The 18,195-nt window shown below is 33.8% G+C and overlaps 1 protein-coding gene across 6 annotated transcripts in view; it reads left to right on the top strand.

The window, feature by feature from the left end:
- Window positions 1–2,069: 2,069 nt before the first annotated feature.
- The window catches only part of kis (chromodomain helicase DNA binding protein kismet), a 40,044-nt gene continuing 23,918 nt past the window's right edge, over window positions 2,070–18,195 (top strand). For 3 of the 6 annotated variants that reach the window (XM_089224515.1, XM_089224495.1, XM_089224506.1), the window contains exons 1-9: window positions 2,071–2,906; window positions 12,200–14,304; window positions 14,558–14,689; window positions 14,750–15,837; window positions 15,908–16,057; window positions 16,258–16,596; window positions 16,954–17,044; window positions 17,381–17,584; window positions 17,680–18,174. In XM_089224515.1, the coding sequence (XP_089080641.1) occupies window positions 12,304–14,304; window positions 14,558–14,689; window positions 14,750–15,837; window positions 15,908–16,057; window positions 16,258–16,596; window positions 16,954–17,044; window positions 17,381–17,584; window positions 17,680–18,174 (4,500 nt within the window). In that variant the 5' untranslated portion in view covers window positions 2,071–2,906; window positions 12,200–12,303. Of the gene's footprint in view, window positions 2,907–3,543; window positions 3,887–12,199; window positions 14,305–14,557; window positions 14,690–14,749; window positions 15,838–15,907; window positions 16,058–16,257; window positions 16,597–16,953; window positions 17,045–17,380; window positions 17,585–17,679; window positions 18,175–18,195 lie in introns of those variants that run through there. The other 3 variants (XM_089224511.1, XM_089224516.1, XM_089224500.1) reach the window with 3 other exon arrangements.

The raw sequence follows: 18,195 nt of genomic DNA, 5'->3' as shown, positions 1-18,195 counted from the left end.
CACGTAAGCAGGCATTCACATTTCACGCGCAGGCGGGCGGGCGGGCGGGCGGATACCTCTTGGCTCTCGGACGTGCCGGGATTTTCGCACACGTTTAACGCGCGTTGCTGCTGAAAATATGTTACAACTGTCGGACGTTGCCCCTCCCTCCCTTCCCACCCGCATCACCGCAAAACATCCCCGGCACTCCGCTACTCATCCGAGACCAACCCCTCACCCCCATCTGACACACCGTCGTAGGTCGACCGCACGAAAATTCGATATCGTTATTCGTTTTACGATTGCAAACGGTTTGCCACACCTATCATAATATCATCACTACGACGGTGGCGATGGAAAAATAATGTTAACAAAACTGTTATTGCATACGGATGTGAGGGCGTAACGACAATACTACAATAGCGCATAAACGACGTCGGCGTAGGTCCACGGCGCGATTCATAAATCGGCTGGATCGGCTTACGCGGCGGCGGTGTCGCCGTCGAGAGAACAGGCTACGAAGCTGAGGCCGGGCGCAAGTGTTATCACCGGCGGCCATCGACGGTGTAGTAGTAGTTGAATGTAGTCGTACCGGTAGTCGGGGTAGGGGAACGTAAAATAAAAGCGCATAGAGGAATAAAAAATAAATAATAATAATTATAATAAAAAAACGTTTCTCGGACGCTGGACTTGTAATTCCGCACAATTGACAGCACTGGGTACAGATCAATTAAATGTATAAAAAAACTTATTCATCCCGAATGTTGTGCACGGGCAGAGCGGGACGGAACCGCCACTCTAGCACGCCCTCACCGCTGTCCCATCACTCACTCACTCGGTTCGATCTTCTCTCCCGCTCACTCTGTCCTCACGCTGGTCGTGGTATTGATGTTTCGCCGACGGCGTGGTTTTAAAATATAATTTCGTCGGCACTATAAGAGTATAAGATAACGTGTGCGTCTAGTGACACGACCCGTCGGGTTTTTGGCACGTCCTCCGGCGTTTCAACCGGTGGTCGTAACACGGACGCCATAAGCTCGCAGATTCGATGGCAACGCTTTGGTAGAAATCCGTAATCTTATCGTCTAGGGAAACCGACGTTAAGACACGATATATACATTAATACATTATAATCCCTATGCGACGTGTACCTACGCACGCAATGGTCATAAGCCACACTGGTATTAATGTAATTGTATTATGGTCAGTAATGACGATAATTTTATGAAAATTATTCCCACAGGATTTCTGCTGTCCGTCGGACGCAATCTAACTAGGAAATGTTCAAAAGAGACGATCATATAAGCCGTACGACGACGACGACGACGACCACAGCGATAATTATTATCGTTACCGTCAAATCAAATCGTTATTACATGCCGTCAAATGTACGCATGTCGCATGTCATTTGGTACACCGCGGCTACGAATAGTCCGAAATCGGGTGGGCCATTCAGACGGGTAGCGAACGAGGGGTGATTAAGGCTGGTGCGGTGAGGAAGAGGGTGAGTGGCATCGCCCGTCCGTATACACGAGTATTATACATCCCAGCGCGCGCAGGCGCGTGTGTGTGCATGTGTGCGTAATATGTCATACAGACGGACGTGTAAAAACATTGTGGTCAAAGAAGAGAGTATAAACGACGGCGGCGGCGGAGACCGCCGCGACGATATACCGTATTATGCGTTATTGGTCAAATTATCATCCCGCCGGTACGGCTCCTAACGCGTCTTGCGATTTGCCGACACTTCCGATAGACGTCGGACGAAACGCCGAAGTCCCGACCAATCGTGTGTCGCGTTACGGGCTGCTCGTACACGCGTAAGCGCGACCCAAGATACAATGTCGACGCGGCGCGCGGGCGCGATCGCGACGCGCGTGTGTGTGTACCGTGTACGCGAGCGCTCGTACCCTACTCCGTCCCCGGCCTACCCCACCCATCGGAACCGGCAAATCGTCGACGGCGCCGCTCGCCGTCATGGTTTGTGTGTACGACGGGGCGCAGATCCTGTGCGTGCGGGCGTGAGTTCGTGAACACCGCGACGTACCGTCAGAGAGAGTGTGCGTTGTGTATGTGTTTATGTATTGGCGTGTGCGCGGATGTGTGCGTGCGTGTGCGTGTGTGAATTGCCGGTGGAGTTGCTTTTGACTGTTAAACCTTAAACGGGAATACATTTAATAATATTATAATTTAAAATAAAAATAAAACATAAATCATACAAATAAAACACAAATTAATGTCAACGCCAAAAAGTACAATATAGTTAGGTAGTATAATAGTATACCGTGAATGTAACCCAAATAGAGTAATAGTGATGGTAGTTGTGTGTCTAACCTACACGAAATTTAGAAATTTGAACGAATTACGAAAAATCTAAATACCATTGAAGATAGAACAGAGTCCGGGAACGTCGTCTCGCTCACGACACACGACGTGCAGTACAACTACTACACTACTACTACTACTACTACTACAACTACTACTACTATACTACTACTACCACACGGAATATTGTTTACCACTACCGCTACATAATACACACATCATATATATATACATAAACTATTATTATTATTATTATTATATTATTATCGTTGGTTGTAAAATTTTCGTTTCTTATCGACACGGATCTTTCGTTTGTGTTTGTCTCGTTCGCGAATTCGCGATAGACCTTGTACGGATTTTCACTGCCGTTGTAGTTCGGAAGTGAGTTTACACGCACGGGACTGGAATCGAACTCGAGTCGTTGCCGCCGCCGCCGCCGCGTAACATGCATTTTGGCCGCCGTCGCTGCAGTTGTTTCTACGTTAAAAGTGTCACGGCGCCTACATGAATGGTTGTCGTTCATGTTGTTGCCGCTTAGCTACGACGCCGCGATATCAATACACGACAGAAATTATGATGTGATTGTGTCGAGACTATGTCCGGTAAGTTTATTTTTCACCGTTTTTTCCTCCCGAACAACGATTACTGATAATTTAATAATCGCCCCGCGATTGTTTATCTATGTTGTTGTTATTATTATTATTTATTATTATTGCTTATTAGTTATTACTATTTACTGTTATTATCGTTATTATTGTTATCGTTGAACGGTTTATCGGGGCTTCTTCGTGAGCGTGTCGTACTCTCGTTATCCTGTTTTTGTTATGCTTTTCGATTTTGGCATTAATTCTAGGCGGTTTCAAATACGGATGGACCGAGTATTTTCGTAAAAAAAAAGCCGCGTCAGCGTGCTTTCGAATGCGTCTGTTTATATTAAATAATATATATATGCACTTGTAAATTAAATACGTTTGTATATGTATTCCATTATCCAATGAACATAATATTATATATATATATACATAATATTTATATGTATATGTATATATATACACACACACACTCGCATGGGTATACAGTTATACACGCATGTGTGTGTGTGGCTGTGCGTATGCGCGTGTGTGAGAGTACCGCCGCCGCCACCAACACCGCCACCGTCACCACTGCCGCCGCGCCGCCGCTGTAGTACTGTAGTAGTAATCGTAGTCGTCGTCGTCGTCGCCGTCGCCACCGCCGCCGCCGCCGCCGCCGCCGCTGTCGTCGTTTTGTTTGTTGTTTACACGATGGTGATGCACAACGCACAGGGATAGTGTACAACACGGACCGCAACCGTAAATGACGCAAACGACACGGAAGGGAAATAAATAAAACGCCGGGATCACCGTCCGATCGTTTCAGTTTTTCATGACATTTGGTCGTCCGGAACGCGTCCCGCCGCCGCCGTCGTCCCGTCGCGCCGCACGAACTTCGGCCGTAATTTGGTTTCTTCTACTCGCCGGATTCGCCGTTTGCGTGCGTACGTCTAATACCGTTCGCGCGGACACGATCGAGAGCACGCCGACGGGATACCACCCGTGTTTTGGTAAGATCCCGATTATACGTGTTTGCTTATTATTACTATTACTATTATGGTTGTTATTATGGCATTATTTTACTAACTGGATAAGTCTACCATGAGTTTTTTAATCTGGTCTCTTCCTGCTGTGAATTTTTTACATTGTATTTTTATCTCTGGCCGTCGCCAGCGTCTTCATTCTACAGTATACCAAAATGGAGGTATATTCTTCTGTCATGTTCAACTGCTGCAGAGTGATTTATTAATTTGTCAGGTGCTTAGATTACCTAATTTGTGTTATTACAAATCAAAACTGTTGTTAATTATTCTTTTCAATGTGACTATCTTTATGCAGGTTAGGTTAGGTTAGGTTAGGTAACCTTACCTAGTGCTTTTGCGAATATCCTTAATTTAATAAATTAGTCACTTTTCAAGTCTTTAAAACATTTCAATATGACCAAATAATTTTCAAATCACTTAATGATGTTGCCAGTCACAGCGATAAAAGTAATAAACATAAAAGTAAATAATCTACGAGTATTTACATTTAGGTTTTTACTTGGAATCTATTTACCTGTTAAGATCAATACAAGTATCTTAATACACCTATTTGCTATTCTATGTTTCATCTATGTAAATTACTCTATTGGTAATATGCATACCTACTACCTAGGTATAATAAGGTAATGTTTAAATATGAAATAGGTATTGTATGTGTGCAGTTATTTAATACCTAAGATATTATATAATTTTTACTAACACTTTTTGATCCACAGTTGTTAAAAGCATAGACCTTATACTCATAGCCCAGTCCATCCGATATAAAGTATATAGATAGTCGCAGTGATGCAGCCCTTTTAGTATATATTTATATATACATATATTCAGTGTAACTGAAAAGTGCCACCTATGTAGAAATGTGAAGATGGTCGGTCTATTAGCAAAAGGTTTATGCCTTGTTTACACGTGACGAGTACTCGGCCGTGTCACTCGTTATGTTGCTCGGTCTTGGTAGTAGGGGTAGTCACTCGCCCGCTTATTTTACTTGTCCAATTACTAGGCCGAGTACTGGTTCCTTGAGTTCATACGGGACAGTGCTCAGCCGAGTACTCGTCACGTGTAAACAAGACATTATGGTTAAAAGCAATGTTTGAGTGATAAGTGATTACTGATTAACAATTTTTATGATTAAACAAATACACAATCAAAATATTTGAAAATTTAAAAATGAAATGTATTTGATTAGACATTTTAAATTTGTGTGTACTTAAATCATATTATAGGTAATTAGAAGATTATTCTTATGTATGCATGTATTAATAGTATTAAGTATAAGGTATATTATATTATCACCTATATTACCTACACTGTCAGGTCTATTTCAATATTGTTTAATATGTTCACTCAAAATTATCATTATTATATTGGTATCTAGCAGTGACGGCTCATGTGCTCTGAAAGTGGAAGGGCGATATAAAATTGCTTATTTATGGAAAGTATCGAATACAAATAATATTAATAATAATAATTTGTTTTAATCTGTTTAATAGTTTAATACATAAAAATTATTAATTATTATATATATTTTAAATTGTCAACACTTTTTTATAGATAGAATTGATTAGAGTTACGACCGCACAAAGTAAATACTAAATACGCAAGTTCGGAATCCGTGTATAACGGCCAACGGGCGATTAAAATCATCGCCCCGGCGGCAGTATTATTATTGTGTTCCCCCTTCTTAGTTTTTGTATTCCAATCATAGTAATGACGAGCGACTTTTAACATCGCATGTGCTGCTCGCCAATCCCGGAAAATTGTTATTGGTTATCGATTCTCAGAAGCTACAGCTTTGAATGATTTATTTTTAAACTCCCATAATCTGATAAAGTGATAATGTTTTCATAATAGGTATTAGTGTAAATGAAGGAAACACAATTTTTATTTTTGACAATATTATACTAAAATATAAATGAGAAATTTAATATTTAACTTGTAAATTGGTAATAAATGATAATTCTAGAAGGAGGCGATCGCCCCATCGCCCCTCTCTACGAGCCGCCACTGGTATCTAGCATAGATAGTTTATGACCTTTATTCAGGACAAGGGTGCGACCGTCCTCACATTTGAAGACTGAACTGCCAAATACAGTCAGACCTCTATATGACATCTAGTGGCTTTCTGATTAGTCACAATTATCTTTGATTATTTTATAAAGTTGTGCTAATTTTGTTTTAATTGTTGGTGTTAGTTATTTAATAGTAGTGATCTGAGAATACTAACAGTTATTGTTAGCCGACAAGTTCACTCTTAAACTGAATAAAGAATAAATAGGTATAGTATAAGTACCTACCGTATAATACAGAATATTATACATTTGAAGAATATAAATACAAACAGTTACCCAGTTAACTTCTAAACATTATCTAGATTCCACTCAAAATTATCTACACATCTAAACCCAACAATCTCATCACTCTCATCCAAAACTCTTCCTGGAAACCCTATACGTCGGTTGAAATGAAAATGGAGTAGAAACTCAAATAAATCCACAATAAAATAATTAACATTGGAATCTATCAATGGATGGCCTCCCTTCTCATATTTATTATGTCTCACCTATAATTTTATCATTATATTTATTTATTGTGCTCCATTAACATAGATTGTGTTTATAAAAAAAAAAAGAATATAAATTGATTAATGGTCCAATAAACGTTAGTGGTCCACTAAATTTAGTAAACCATAAGTTAAAAATTTAATCAACTTTTTATGTAACTCATCAGTTTAAATTGTTGTAATTTTATTCAATATAGGTACCTACTCTTGTCTTCACTTCTTCAGAATTCTTAATACTGAAAATTAAAATCTTGTCATATTACCTATATTAACATCAATATCTTCCTGTTATTCAAGATAATATTCAAAAAAAAATTCTAAAAATGTTTATAAATTATTATAAATTAGTATTTATAATTTACTTTTACTTTGACTTTTACTGATTTTTACTAGTATTAGTCACCAATTCGCTGTATAGAGTAGATTCATGCACCCAGATCTATTGTACCTAAACATTTATGAACCGATTTACAACACCCTTTACACCCAATTCCTAAATAGGTACACTTCTCCAAATGTCTTGAAGCACCATATCTTTAAGAAGAGTACCAATTTAAAAAAAAAAATTCAACCTTAATGAATTTATGGTAAATAAATAAATTTATTTTTATTTTTTAAATTATGTATTTCCATAATATTTTATGTACCTAAACTCACAAATTCTTAACTTTTTTATTTGGTACCTATAAAAACATTTTAAATATTCATATAAAGACCTACCTAATCAGTAGGGCTCGGAAGTTGATGACCTTAAAAACAATAAAAAATGCCCTAAAAAATATGTTAAAATTACATAAAAATGGCAAAAAATGACCTAAAAATTACAAATATTAATATTATACATTTTTTTTAAAAATGACAAAAATGTCCTTAAAATAGGAAGATAAAAAAATAAAAAATATTTGTTTTATAAATTTATCAAAGCTTACAAATTATTTAAAAATTAAAATCATTGCATTCCACAATTAGAGCGTATTTTAAGTTATCGAAAGTAATTGAACGACGATTATCTGTTAATAAATATTTATAATTGGAAAAAAATTTCTCTCTACGTCTACTGAAGTGATTGGGGCAAATCTGAAATGTACCAAATCATCAGTTAAAATGACTAAAACTGTGGGAAAATGACTTAAAAATTTCAAAAAATGACTTAAAAAGTAATAAACACCAAAAATTGCAAAATAAAAATTAGTTATTCAGATTCACATGCTTATGAAACAGATTTGTAGCCAGGAGAGTATCGTCTAAAAAGTTCCAAAAAAAATGTAAAATGCATCAACTTCCGAGCCCTACTAATCAGTATCATCTATAACAGTGGTCACCAATTAATATTTTCCGCAGGCCACATTAAGAATTAGGAAAATTCTCGCGGGCCATAAAAATTCTAAGTACATAATATTTATTATAATATGCCGGTTGGCCAAAAATATTGTATTTCTAAATAAAAAAATCTATACTTATTAATTATTTAACTAAAACTAATGTAAATATAATTAAATTATTGGCTTTTTCTCTCAGTCTGCGGGCCGCCATTTGATGACCCCGGATCTATAACAACAGCCAAAGGACAGTAATAAATATGTTGCTATAATGCTAAATGCTGTAGTATAAAATGTAAATATGAATAAACAGAATTTTTCTAGGGCCTTAAAATTGATGTTGTTGTACCACATATGTTGAATCGAGTGTTGAATATATTATAATATCTGGTGTTGATATAATAGACATTAGTTGAATTTTGAAATCAGTTTTTGGAACACCAATTAAATAATTTTTTGATCTTTTTTACTACAACCAAAACTAAAAGCTTACACAAATGTAAGTCTTAGAATTAAATTAACTGTTGACAAAACCTAAACTAAAATCAAATAGTAGATACACTGAATATAGTTCATTAGGTAGCATGGCCATAAAAAAATTATAAATTGAGAGCAGGCACTCAATTTTTCTAAAATCAGAATTAAATCTTAAAACTGTTATTGGGTTCAAACTCTGCTTCAAGTTTTACCAATTTATGTTACCACAAAGTATGGAGTTAATATATGTAATTGAAATTTAATATATAAGAGTGTAAGACTACTAAAATAACAAGTTTTTATAAATTAATATAGGTACCTATTGATGATATTGAAGTATAAATATAAATAAAATGTTTTAGTACTGTATTGAACACTTACAAATATAAGGAAGGTTAAACCATAATGAAACAGTGATAAGTGAATCTCAAATTTTAATTTTATAAGTACTACTTTTATACAATATTTTAAGGTTTTCAAGTCTGTATTATTTATTTAACTTTTGGGCGCTTAAAAGAGAAGTACTGGTTATAGCTATCTATTAAAAATTCTTTTTAATCAAGTGATATATGTATGCATACAGTATATGCATCAATTTTGTTCTACCAAATTCGATTAAGCCAACATGAAATAAATAGTAAGTATCTATAATGGTTCTTAAAAAATTGTGCTCATTTATACTGTACAAGATACTAGGTACCATACATAAGAAATAATATTGAAAATTATATCCGCATATAAATCTAGCATCATTATTTATCTAGGAAGGTTTAGAGAAAAAAATGCTAGTTACAAGCATACTAAATGAGCTTGTACGTTGTTTGATTTTCTCTAATGCCAAAATCTAAGATAATAGTAACTAACCTAACCTCCACTCTTGGTGGCAAAATACAGGTGGTTGAGTAAAGGTAGTAGTGTTTATATCATGGATAATTTTGTTCATTGGCCTCAAGATTTTTATTCTGTTTAGCGTGATTAAAAATAATCCTACTTTAGCCAAAATTCCAACTAAAAATAAATAAATAAATATTTGTTTAAAAAAAAACTAATACATTATTTTTGGATATAGTATATATGAAGAAATGAAATTATTTGAGCTGTATACATACTACTCATTATGCAGTTATAATATTTAACTTTATTATTTAATAAAAGTTATATAATATAAAAGTTTGAGTTCAAAAGATAACTACTTTTTCTACCTAATTTTAAATAATTCCACCTTAATTAAATTTTACTATTCAATTCTATCAAGTACATGCAATTAAAAAACAAAAAATTACTTATTAGTTGTTAACAAGAAGTAATTTATCAATACTTTATCTGTTTTATTTACATTATATAATTTTAACGTGTTTATAATTATTTAAAATCTACTTTTAAAACCATTACTTATTTTTTTCATTCTAAAATAATATTAAAATTTTTATTTAGGTGCCTATGCAATATGATATAAGATATAGAGAGATAGATGGATCAATTGAACTTATCCTTTTTTTATTTGTATAATGAGAAATACATTTTCATTAAGTTTTAATGTCCCTATATTAGTAGTTTAATATACATTGTGTTCATAAAGTTTGCAAGTAGTATTAGACTTATTAGGACTGATAAATGATATGTGATATAATTAATCTGGTGATTAAATGTTTTACCTAATAAATGTACATCAGTGTTATCTGTTGTTGCTATATGTAGGTAGATATAAAAATATGCAATTAAAGAGTACCCAATTTTTTGAATACCTTGTAACCATATTTTTACATGTTATAGTTTAATTTTAATATATATTGAGGAAATTGATTAAAATTGATTTATTTATTTATTTATTTTTTTTTATGGTTAGGGCTATGACAACTGAGGTCATTAGCCTGGGGAACTGTAGGGGAAGGTACTGTAAGGTTTTAACTCGTGGGTTTTTTGGCAGAATTTTGAATGGGCACCCGTGGGTTTTTGCCATGCCCGGTTGGGGGCCGGCGGCCTCTCTCCAGACATCGCGAAATGCCCAAAGAGCGATGCCGCCCGTGACCGAGATTCGAACCGGCGACTGCGTGCGTCGCAACCGACGCCTTAGTCCGCTCGGCCACTCCACCCCCTAAAATTTATTTTGCAAAGTTAATAAAGCATTATATTTAAATGGGGTTTTCTAGTAAATAGATTTCAAAATAATTTAAATTAAAAAATATTATTTTTGATGTGTAAATATATTTAATACTAACTTATTTAGATAATATAGCTATTAGGTTCTGGTATTTAAATAATAATAATAATAATAATGGAAAAGTGATAAAACATTAAAATATTTAAATTAAAGTTTCTACTGATAAATAAATATAAATATACGATTCAGATGATCAGTGTACACTATTTATGCTTACATAAGTTAGTAGCAATTCAAATTAATTTAAAAACAGAATCAATAAATACTGTGATGTATTCTGGATAAAATGATTGGGTAACTTTTATTAATCGATTAATTAACTTTTCTATTGAATACCTATTTCACAGATTTTACTGACAATTAAATATCAGCTAATATTTTCTTGTATTTTTAAGACTACTCCTTACAAAATTGTACCTATGTAATTTTATATAAATTGGTTTAAATTGATTTCATCTAATTAGGTACTGGGTACCTACCTAATTTACATAATATTATACTTAAACAAAATCTGTGTTGCTGCAAGGTTTCAGATCGTTATCAACAATCTTAGATAACCGATAACTGTCAATCGTTTTATTTTGATATAATGGTAAATTGCAACCATTTTTAAAAAGATAACTAAAAGTTAACTTTTAATAGTTAAAGATCAGCTGATAAAGTTTTAAGCTTTATCTTTTTCAGATATACATAAAGATTGTTTTTAAGGTGTACACAGTATATATATATATATTATGTATATTGATGAAAGTGTATAAATGAATGATCAATTGTGATTGCATTTGTGCGTCGTTTGATTTATTATCTATCTGCCAAAAAGTTATTTAAATTTTTTTTATGTTATGATTTTGACTATAATAAATTAAATACGTCATAAAAGTAATTTAATTATCTGATATACTATGATTGTTAGTGAAATTTCAATATAAAATTATAACAGACTTTAGATTTGGTTAAGGATTTTGTTTTTCGATAAAAGGTTGTTTCTATAATTGGTATCACATGAACAATAATAATAATGTAAAATAAATATGCCTATATCTATAGATCTCAATATTTATTATACAAGTCTTAGGGGGAAAAAATTATCAAGTAAATCATTTAGGTATTTGTTGACAAATCATTTTTATTTTTTTTCATTTAGGTTCTCTTTAATTAATAGATTATATTTAATTGCGTAATATTTTTAAGCTTAACAACCTTGTAAACCATAAAACTGTCTGAAAATTTATTTTCAAAATATGTGGTTTAACTGTTATTTTTTAAACCTCAAACCTTAATTTATGCGTTTTATTACCTACTTATTTTTTTTCATGCTAGAAACTAGAATTTAAGTAAATTTAAAAATATATAGATTTTAGCATTTATAGATATTTGATTGATAAAATACTTCTATTCCACCCACATTTTTTTTTTGTAATATATATTATAAGTTTGTATAAATATTAGTACATAAAAATAGGATTGTTACATTTTTAACATTAAGTTTAAAATAAATTAGTTCTTTATAATTTGGGTTTGCTGAAAGAGGAAAAGTTATAACGGTTATGTTCATAATAACAGTCGTAAGCGTATAGCTTTTCCCCTTTTAGTGTATTCACATCAACAATCAACATTCAAAATTTTTTATAATAAGAAACTTGTCATTTTTATACATCAACTGCATCTTTAAACTATTTTTAAATTTGTATAGTTGAAACGTTTATTTGTATAATTTATTTTTATTTTGAGCCAAATTAATTTCTATTTTTTTTTTGTTCTAGGAAATAAATCCAAAACTGATTAATTTCAATTACGTCAAACAATGTCAGACGGCGACACCAATGAAGATCTGCTAAATAGCAGTATTTAGTTGGTTCAGAAGATTATGGATTCATATGAGTTGTTTGGAGAGGATGTGGGTGGAAACATGTTGGAAGGTTTATCTGAATTGGGAGGAGATAATTTCACAGATGTGGCTGGCCGTGGAAGTCAACCCCCTGCAAATACAGGTTATGCCCAATCGCAACCATATCAGTTACCTGGAGAAATGCATGGTCACCAAGGGGAGTCTCCACTACAAAAACTTGCATCATTTGGACCCCCAAGTGGTACAGGGCCAAGTGCACCGGATTACAACCCTGGTAATCACATGGATCATTTTCATACTAATCACTCTGGATCAGCTTATGGAGCAAGTAGGGTTTCTTCAGGTCTAAGACCTAATTTAGGACAATCTGGACCGCCACAGTATTCACCTTACTCAGATGCTGCTGCAGGCATGTATGGTGCCACTGATCAAGCTGCTCTACAAGCTTGGTCTAATTATCCTGCTCCAGGTATTAGTAGGCATTATCCACACATAGCTCAACCATCTTACAGACAACACATGAGTTATCAACAACAACCCAGTCAAGAAAATCAACAGAAACCGGGCCAGTATGTATCTATGATGACTTCACATCAAACTCCATCTAGTGTTTATTCGCGAAGTCAACAACAATCAATGGCGCCTTATCAAAATATGATGTATTCTAATACTTCACCAGGGTATTCTGCTTATGGTCATCAACAGAACACTACTACTGTTTCTTCACGGATACCACCACATCACATGCAACAATATCCACAACAACAAATGCAAATGCCTGAAATTCCTAATCCTCAAGCTCCGTCAAACTACAATCATTTACAAACCCAAATGACTTCTCATCCAGCATTTTCACAGCAACCTCAACCACCTCAACAACAACAATCTCAACCACAACAACCACAACAACAAATGCCACAAAGATCATTAGGAATCGATGTACCTAGTAATCCTTCTTATGGACCACCTAGTGGGGGTAACCAAAGTAAACCTCATACTTCTCAAGGAGGAAGTCCTCAGCCACAATACCGTGCACAGTTTCCCCAACTGTCACCCCAAATGTCTCCACGACCTCAAATGTCACCTAGACCACAAATGTCTCCAAGGCCTGTAATGTCACCAGCAAAACCAACAACACATTCACCACATCCTCATTCCGCTCAATCTAATATGTCTCCGAGGCCTGCTACAGCATTAACCCCAAAAGCAGTGGCTACTTCTAGCCCATCTCCTTATGCTCAACAGAGTACCCTTCAACAACTTGAACAAATGGTGATGCCTACAGTTAATACTAACCCAACCACCGATTACCCAGGATATAGAAGTGGCTTACAAGCTAATACTTCACCTCATTGGCAGTCAGCACCAAGACCTCCACATAACGGAGGAATGGTTTCTCAAAATATTAATGACCAAGGATTACCGGTTTATTCAGCAATGCCATCTGAAGACCAAAATCTGGATTCTTCTAAATCCCAATCTAATTCTAATTCTAGTGGTAATTTAAATATGAATAATATACCTAATATGGGTGAACCAAATTCTATTCCAAATCAAAATAATCTCGATTATCCACCTAACGCACAAAATAAATATACCATTTTAGAACCGCAACACATTCCTGTTTCACATTCTGCAGATATGCCTCCAACATTAGAACCACAAACAAATATACCACCAGCACAACAGCAGCAACAATTACAGCCAACAAATCAGAACCCAAGTTCAATGGAACATATGGGATCTAACAGTATGACTTCTACTAGTATAGGTTATAATGACTCAATGTCACAGTATCAAAATGGTAATAAAATGGAAGAAATGATCAACAATCAACCAACTGATGCACCTCAACAGATACAACATTCCCAAGCTTCGATGTACGATCCTAGAGGCCCTCCACCTCCAGGAATGTACCATTCTTCACCAATTAGTCACCAACAAGAAATGGCTGCATTACAACAGCAACTTCAAGAATTATATTGTATGCCACCTTCTGGGCCTGATCATCAATTAAGGGTACTTATGATATTTATATTTATATATTTAATTCTCAAATAAGTATAAACATGAAAAATATTATAAAGCTGATTATATACTAGTGTGTATGAGGACATTAAGTTTCAATTAGATAAATGTTTTGTGTTTTATAGCCTCATAGAGTCATAGGTTATGATGATAAAATATTCAAAAAGCATTAAGTTTTTAATTATTAAAAAAAAACGCACTGTGTTTTCATATGAACTAAAATTGTATGTGTATGTTTGTCTAGATAAATCATATTCAAGACAGAATATCCATTCTGCAACAACATGAGGCAAATGATCAATGTATGGGTGGTGTACACTGTCCAGTTGTCAACCCTATGTATCAACCTGCTATAATGGAACCGGCTGTACCAGTGGTATGAATTTTTAATTTTTTTAATTTTTATGAAATTACTTATAATTAAAAACTAATATAGGTGTCTGGACGTGGAAGAGGAAGAGGGCGTGGAAGAGGAAGAGGTACTACTTCAGGTGAAGGCCGAGGGACACCCAGACCTAGAAAAAGCAGGAAAAAAGCCCAAGAGCCTGAACAAATTCCATTTTCTCCTCCTTTATTACAACCAGAAATGCCAACACATCCAATGGTGCCACAAGATATGATGCCATTGCATATGAATATGAGTCCTGGTATGCCTCAACCTCATCATATGATGGCTCCCGGAATACCACATATGGGAATGCCACCTAACCCCATGCATCATGAACATATACCGCAATCGTCTATGTATAATAATTCAGATGCTTCATATCATCACCATATGCAGTCCTTAGGATGTCCACCACAGCAACATGTGCCTCAACAACCTCCTCCACAACAGTTGCAACAGTTGCCTGTGCAGCAACCAATTATACCCTGCACTTCTGAGTCACAAATAGTATCAAATTCTGTTCCTTATCCAGAGCCTATGCCTCCAGTTCACCTTGAACAACCTATTCAAATATCTCCTGAACAACAACAGCAACAGCAACATCCTCCACCACAACAGCCACAACTAGAAGAATTGCAACAACAACAAATACAAGAACCACCAATAATGCCTCAGTCTCCAGTTGAATCAGAGTCATTATCGCGTGCTGAATCTCCTTTGGTGGAGCCAATAAACCAATCTCCTCCGCCACCTGAATCTGAAGTACTGTCACCACAAGCTCCAACAGAAGAGAAAAAAGATTCTGATCCTGATATTCAATCACCAATTGGAAGTCCTACTGTGGAAAAACCAGTCATAGATAATGATAATACTTCAGTTGTTTCTCATCAGTCTAGATCATTATCACCAGCGGAATTAAATGAACCACAATCTCTTGAACGAGATTGTTGGTCTGGTAGTGAACATGATCCTCCTCCACCAACATTGACCGCAGAAGTTTCACCTCCAACATCTCCAAAAGCTGAAAATGAAATAACTGAATCAAGTATTTTCAATTTCACTGAAGATGAAGAACCTCCCCCACCACTTCATTCATTATCTGATGGATCTCCTCGGAAATTAAAAGCACTAACAAAGTATTTAATTTGATTTGTAATCTCTAATCATATACATGTTATTGTTAATTATTCTTTATATTAATTTTAGAACGAAAAAATCACAATCTCCAAAAACAAAAAAGCCTAAAGCAACTAAAGTTCCTAAATCTAAAGCAAAAGATCGTAAGAAAAAAGAAATTACTTTAGAACCTGAAACAGTTGAAGAAACTCCTCTTCCTCCTCCTCCAAAGCCTAAAAGGTTAATTTAATTTTTATTTAACTAGCTATTTGATGATATTTCATCATTGATGAAATGTTATCATATTTTATTTAGTTATTTTTTCAATTTAAGTTTGCGAATGTTTTTGTCAATATCTGTTAATTACAAAAACATTTTATTTTGAACGTAATTGATTTAAATAAGTTTTTAAAAATAATATGGTATAATTTACTGTTTAGACAATCAAAAAAAAAGAAAAACACTACACCTGAAAATAAAGTATCTGAAGACATAGATAAAAGTAAAAATACATTGGAAATAAAGCAAGAGGGAGTAATTGATGAAATTTCTCCTGATGAACTGGAAAGTAAAGTCGACGAAACAGTCGAAAAAGAGTTGGATGATACTGAGCTCGATACAAATCTCGAGAAGAATGATAAAGAAGCTATAGCTGATGAATCACTTGCAGACGTAGAGTCATTATCTGAAAGTCAACCAGAGCAGCCAACTAAATCTTCAAAATCATCTAAACGTAGTACTGATCGAAAGTCAAAAAGTCGTAGCAGTCGTGCATCCAAGTATGTTATGAATATATATTTGTGTGTTATGTGTATGTATATTTTATAATTAAAGGTGAAACTTTTGGAATTTGTTTTGAAAGAAAGAGTGGAGGGTGGCTAGGATTGTATTAACAATGCAGACCATGTTATTAATATATGATTTAAAGACAGGAAACTAAGCTCTCTACCCTAACACCATATCTTTGCTTATGCTTACAATATTAAATGTTTTTCATTTAAAATTTTTTTTATACCGTACTATTAATATTTATATAATTTACTTATAACAAGTAATTAGTATTTGAAATTTAATCATATTTAATTTGTGGTTACTTAAATAAAAACTAATGAGTTTTTTGTATTTTTATGCTATAGGCGTAAGAAACCTAAACCGCTGGTAACAAATGAGTCTGAAAATGATGAGCCTAATGTTACACCACCGCCGTCGCCTGAAGGGGATGATAATGTGAGTATCTGTAATTTATTATTTACATTTATTTGTCTTTTTTCTCTTACGTTTAGAATACATTTTTATTTTTTAAATAATTATTTACTCAATTTACTATATCTTAAGAATATTTAAAAACATATCAACTGTAAAAATATTTTGAAAATTATTTAGCTTTAAGGATCAAAATATTTGATATTAATTATAACAATAATAATTTAGCAAATAATTGTGAATAACAATTTTGTTCATATACTGCAAAAAAAAATTGAAATGCGATCTATTATAAAATGTGATCTATAATAATCTTCAAATTTTTTTTACAACTGTAAAAATATTTTTATTAATTAATAGAAACGAAGATCTGGTAGACATACACAAAGAAAAAAGTATGTGGATGACATCATGTTAGCTATGTCTGATGAGGATTCACGAAAATCTTCTTCTCCTCAACGTTCCAAAACCGCAGTTTCTGGTAATGTAAATGAAAATAAACAAACAAGTCAAGATAAAAATGGAAATGGAAGTAATTCCGTTAAGCCCAATATGGTATATATAGTAAGTAAATTGAATATTAAAAAAAAAAAATTGTTGTTTATATTTAGATTGTATAATAATAATTATGTATGATTTAAAAAATTTATAAATTTTAGAATGTAACCGATGAGGATTCAATGGTTGTTCAACACATATTAGCTGTTCGAAAAGGTACAAGAGAAGCTACCAATTTAAATAAAGATGATAAAAATTCAACTAGTGATAATGAAGGGGAAATTAAAAAAGAAATCGAAGAAGTTCAAAGTGATGAAAAATCAGATGAAAAACCTGATGTAAAATCTGAAAAGATGTCAGAAGACTTACCTGATGAAAAATCTGTTGTCAAACCTGAAGAATCTGATACAACTTTAAAAACAGAACGTGATGAATCTGTGAAAAATGATGAAACTGAACAAAATGCAGATGAAAATGAAGATGGTTCAAAGAAAACTATTGAAGTCGATGAATATTATGTTAAATATAGAAATTTTTCATACCTTCATTGTGAGTGGAAAACCGAGGAAGAATTATTGAAAGGTGACAAGAGAATTGCTGCTAAACTTAAAAGATTTAAACAAAAAATGGCAAATAATACTAATATTTTTGAAAATGTAAGTCATAAAGAAAGTTAG

Source organism: Diuraphis noxia, unplaced genomic scaffold (assembly GCF_037042655.1).
Source record: "Diuraphis noxia isolate RWA-SAM2 unplaced genomic scaffold, SU_Dnox_SAM2 contig0001, whole genome shotgun sequence".
In the NCBI taxonomy this organism is placed as follows: Eukaryota; Metazoa; Arthropoda; class Insecta; order Hemiptera; family Aphididae; genus Diuraphis; species Diuraphis noxia.
Note: the sequence above shows the minus strand (reverse complement) of the source record. Positions and strands in the feature narration are given on the sequence as shown.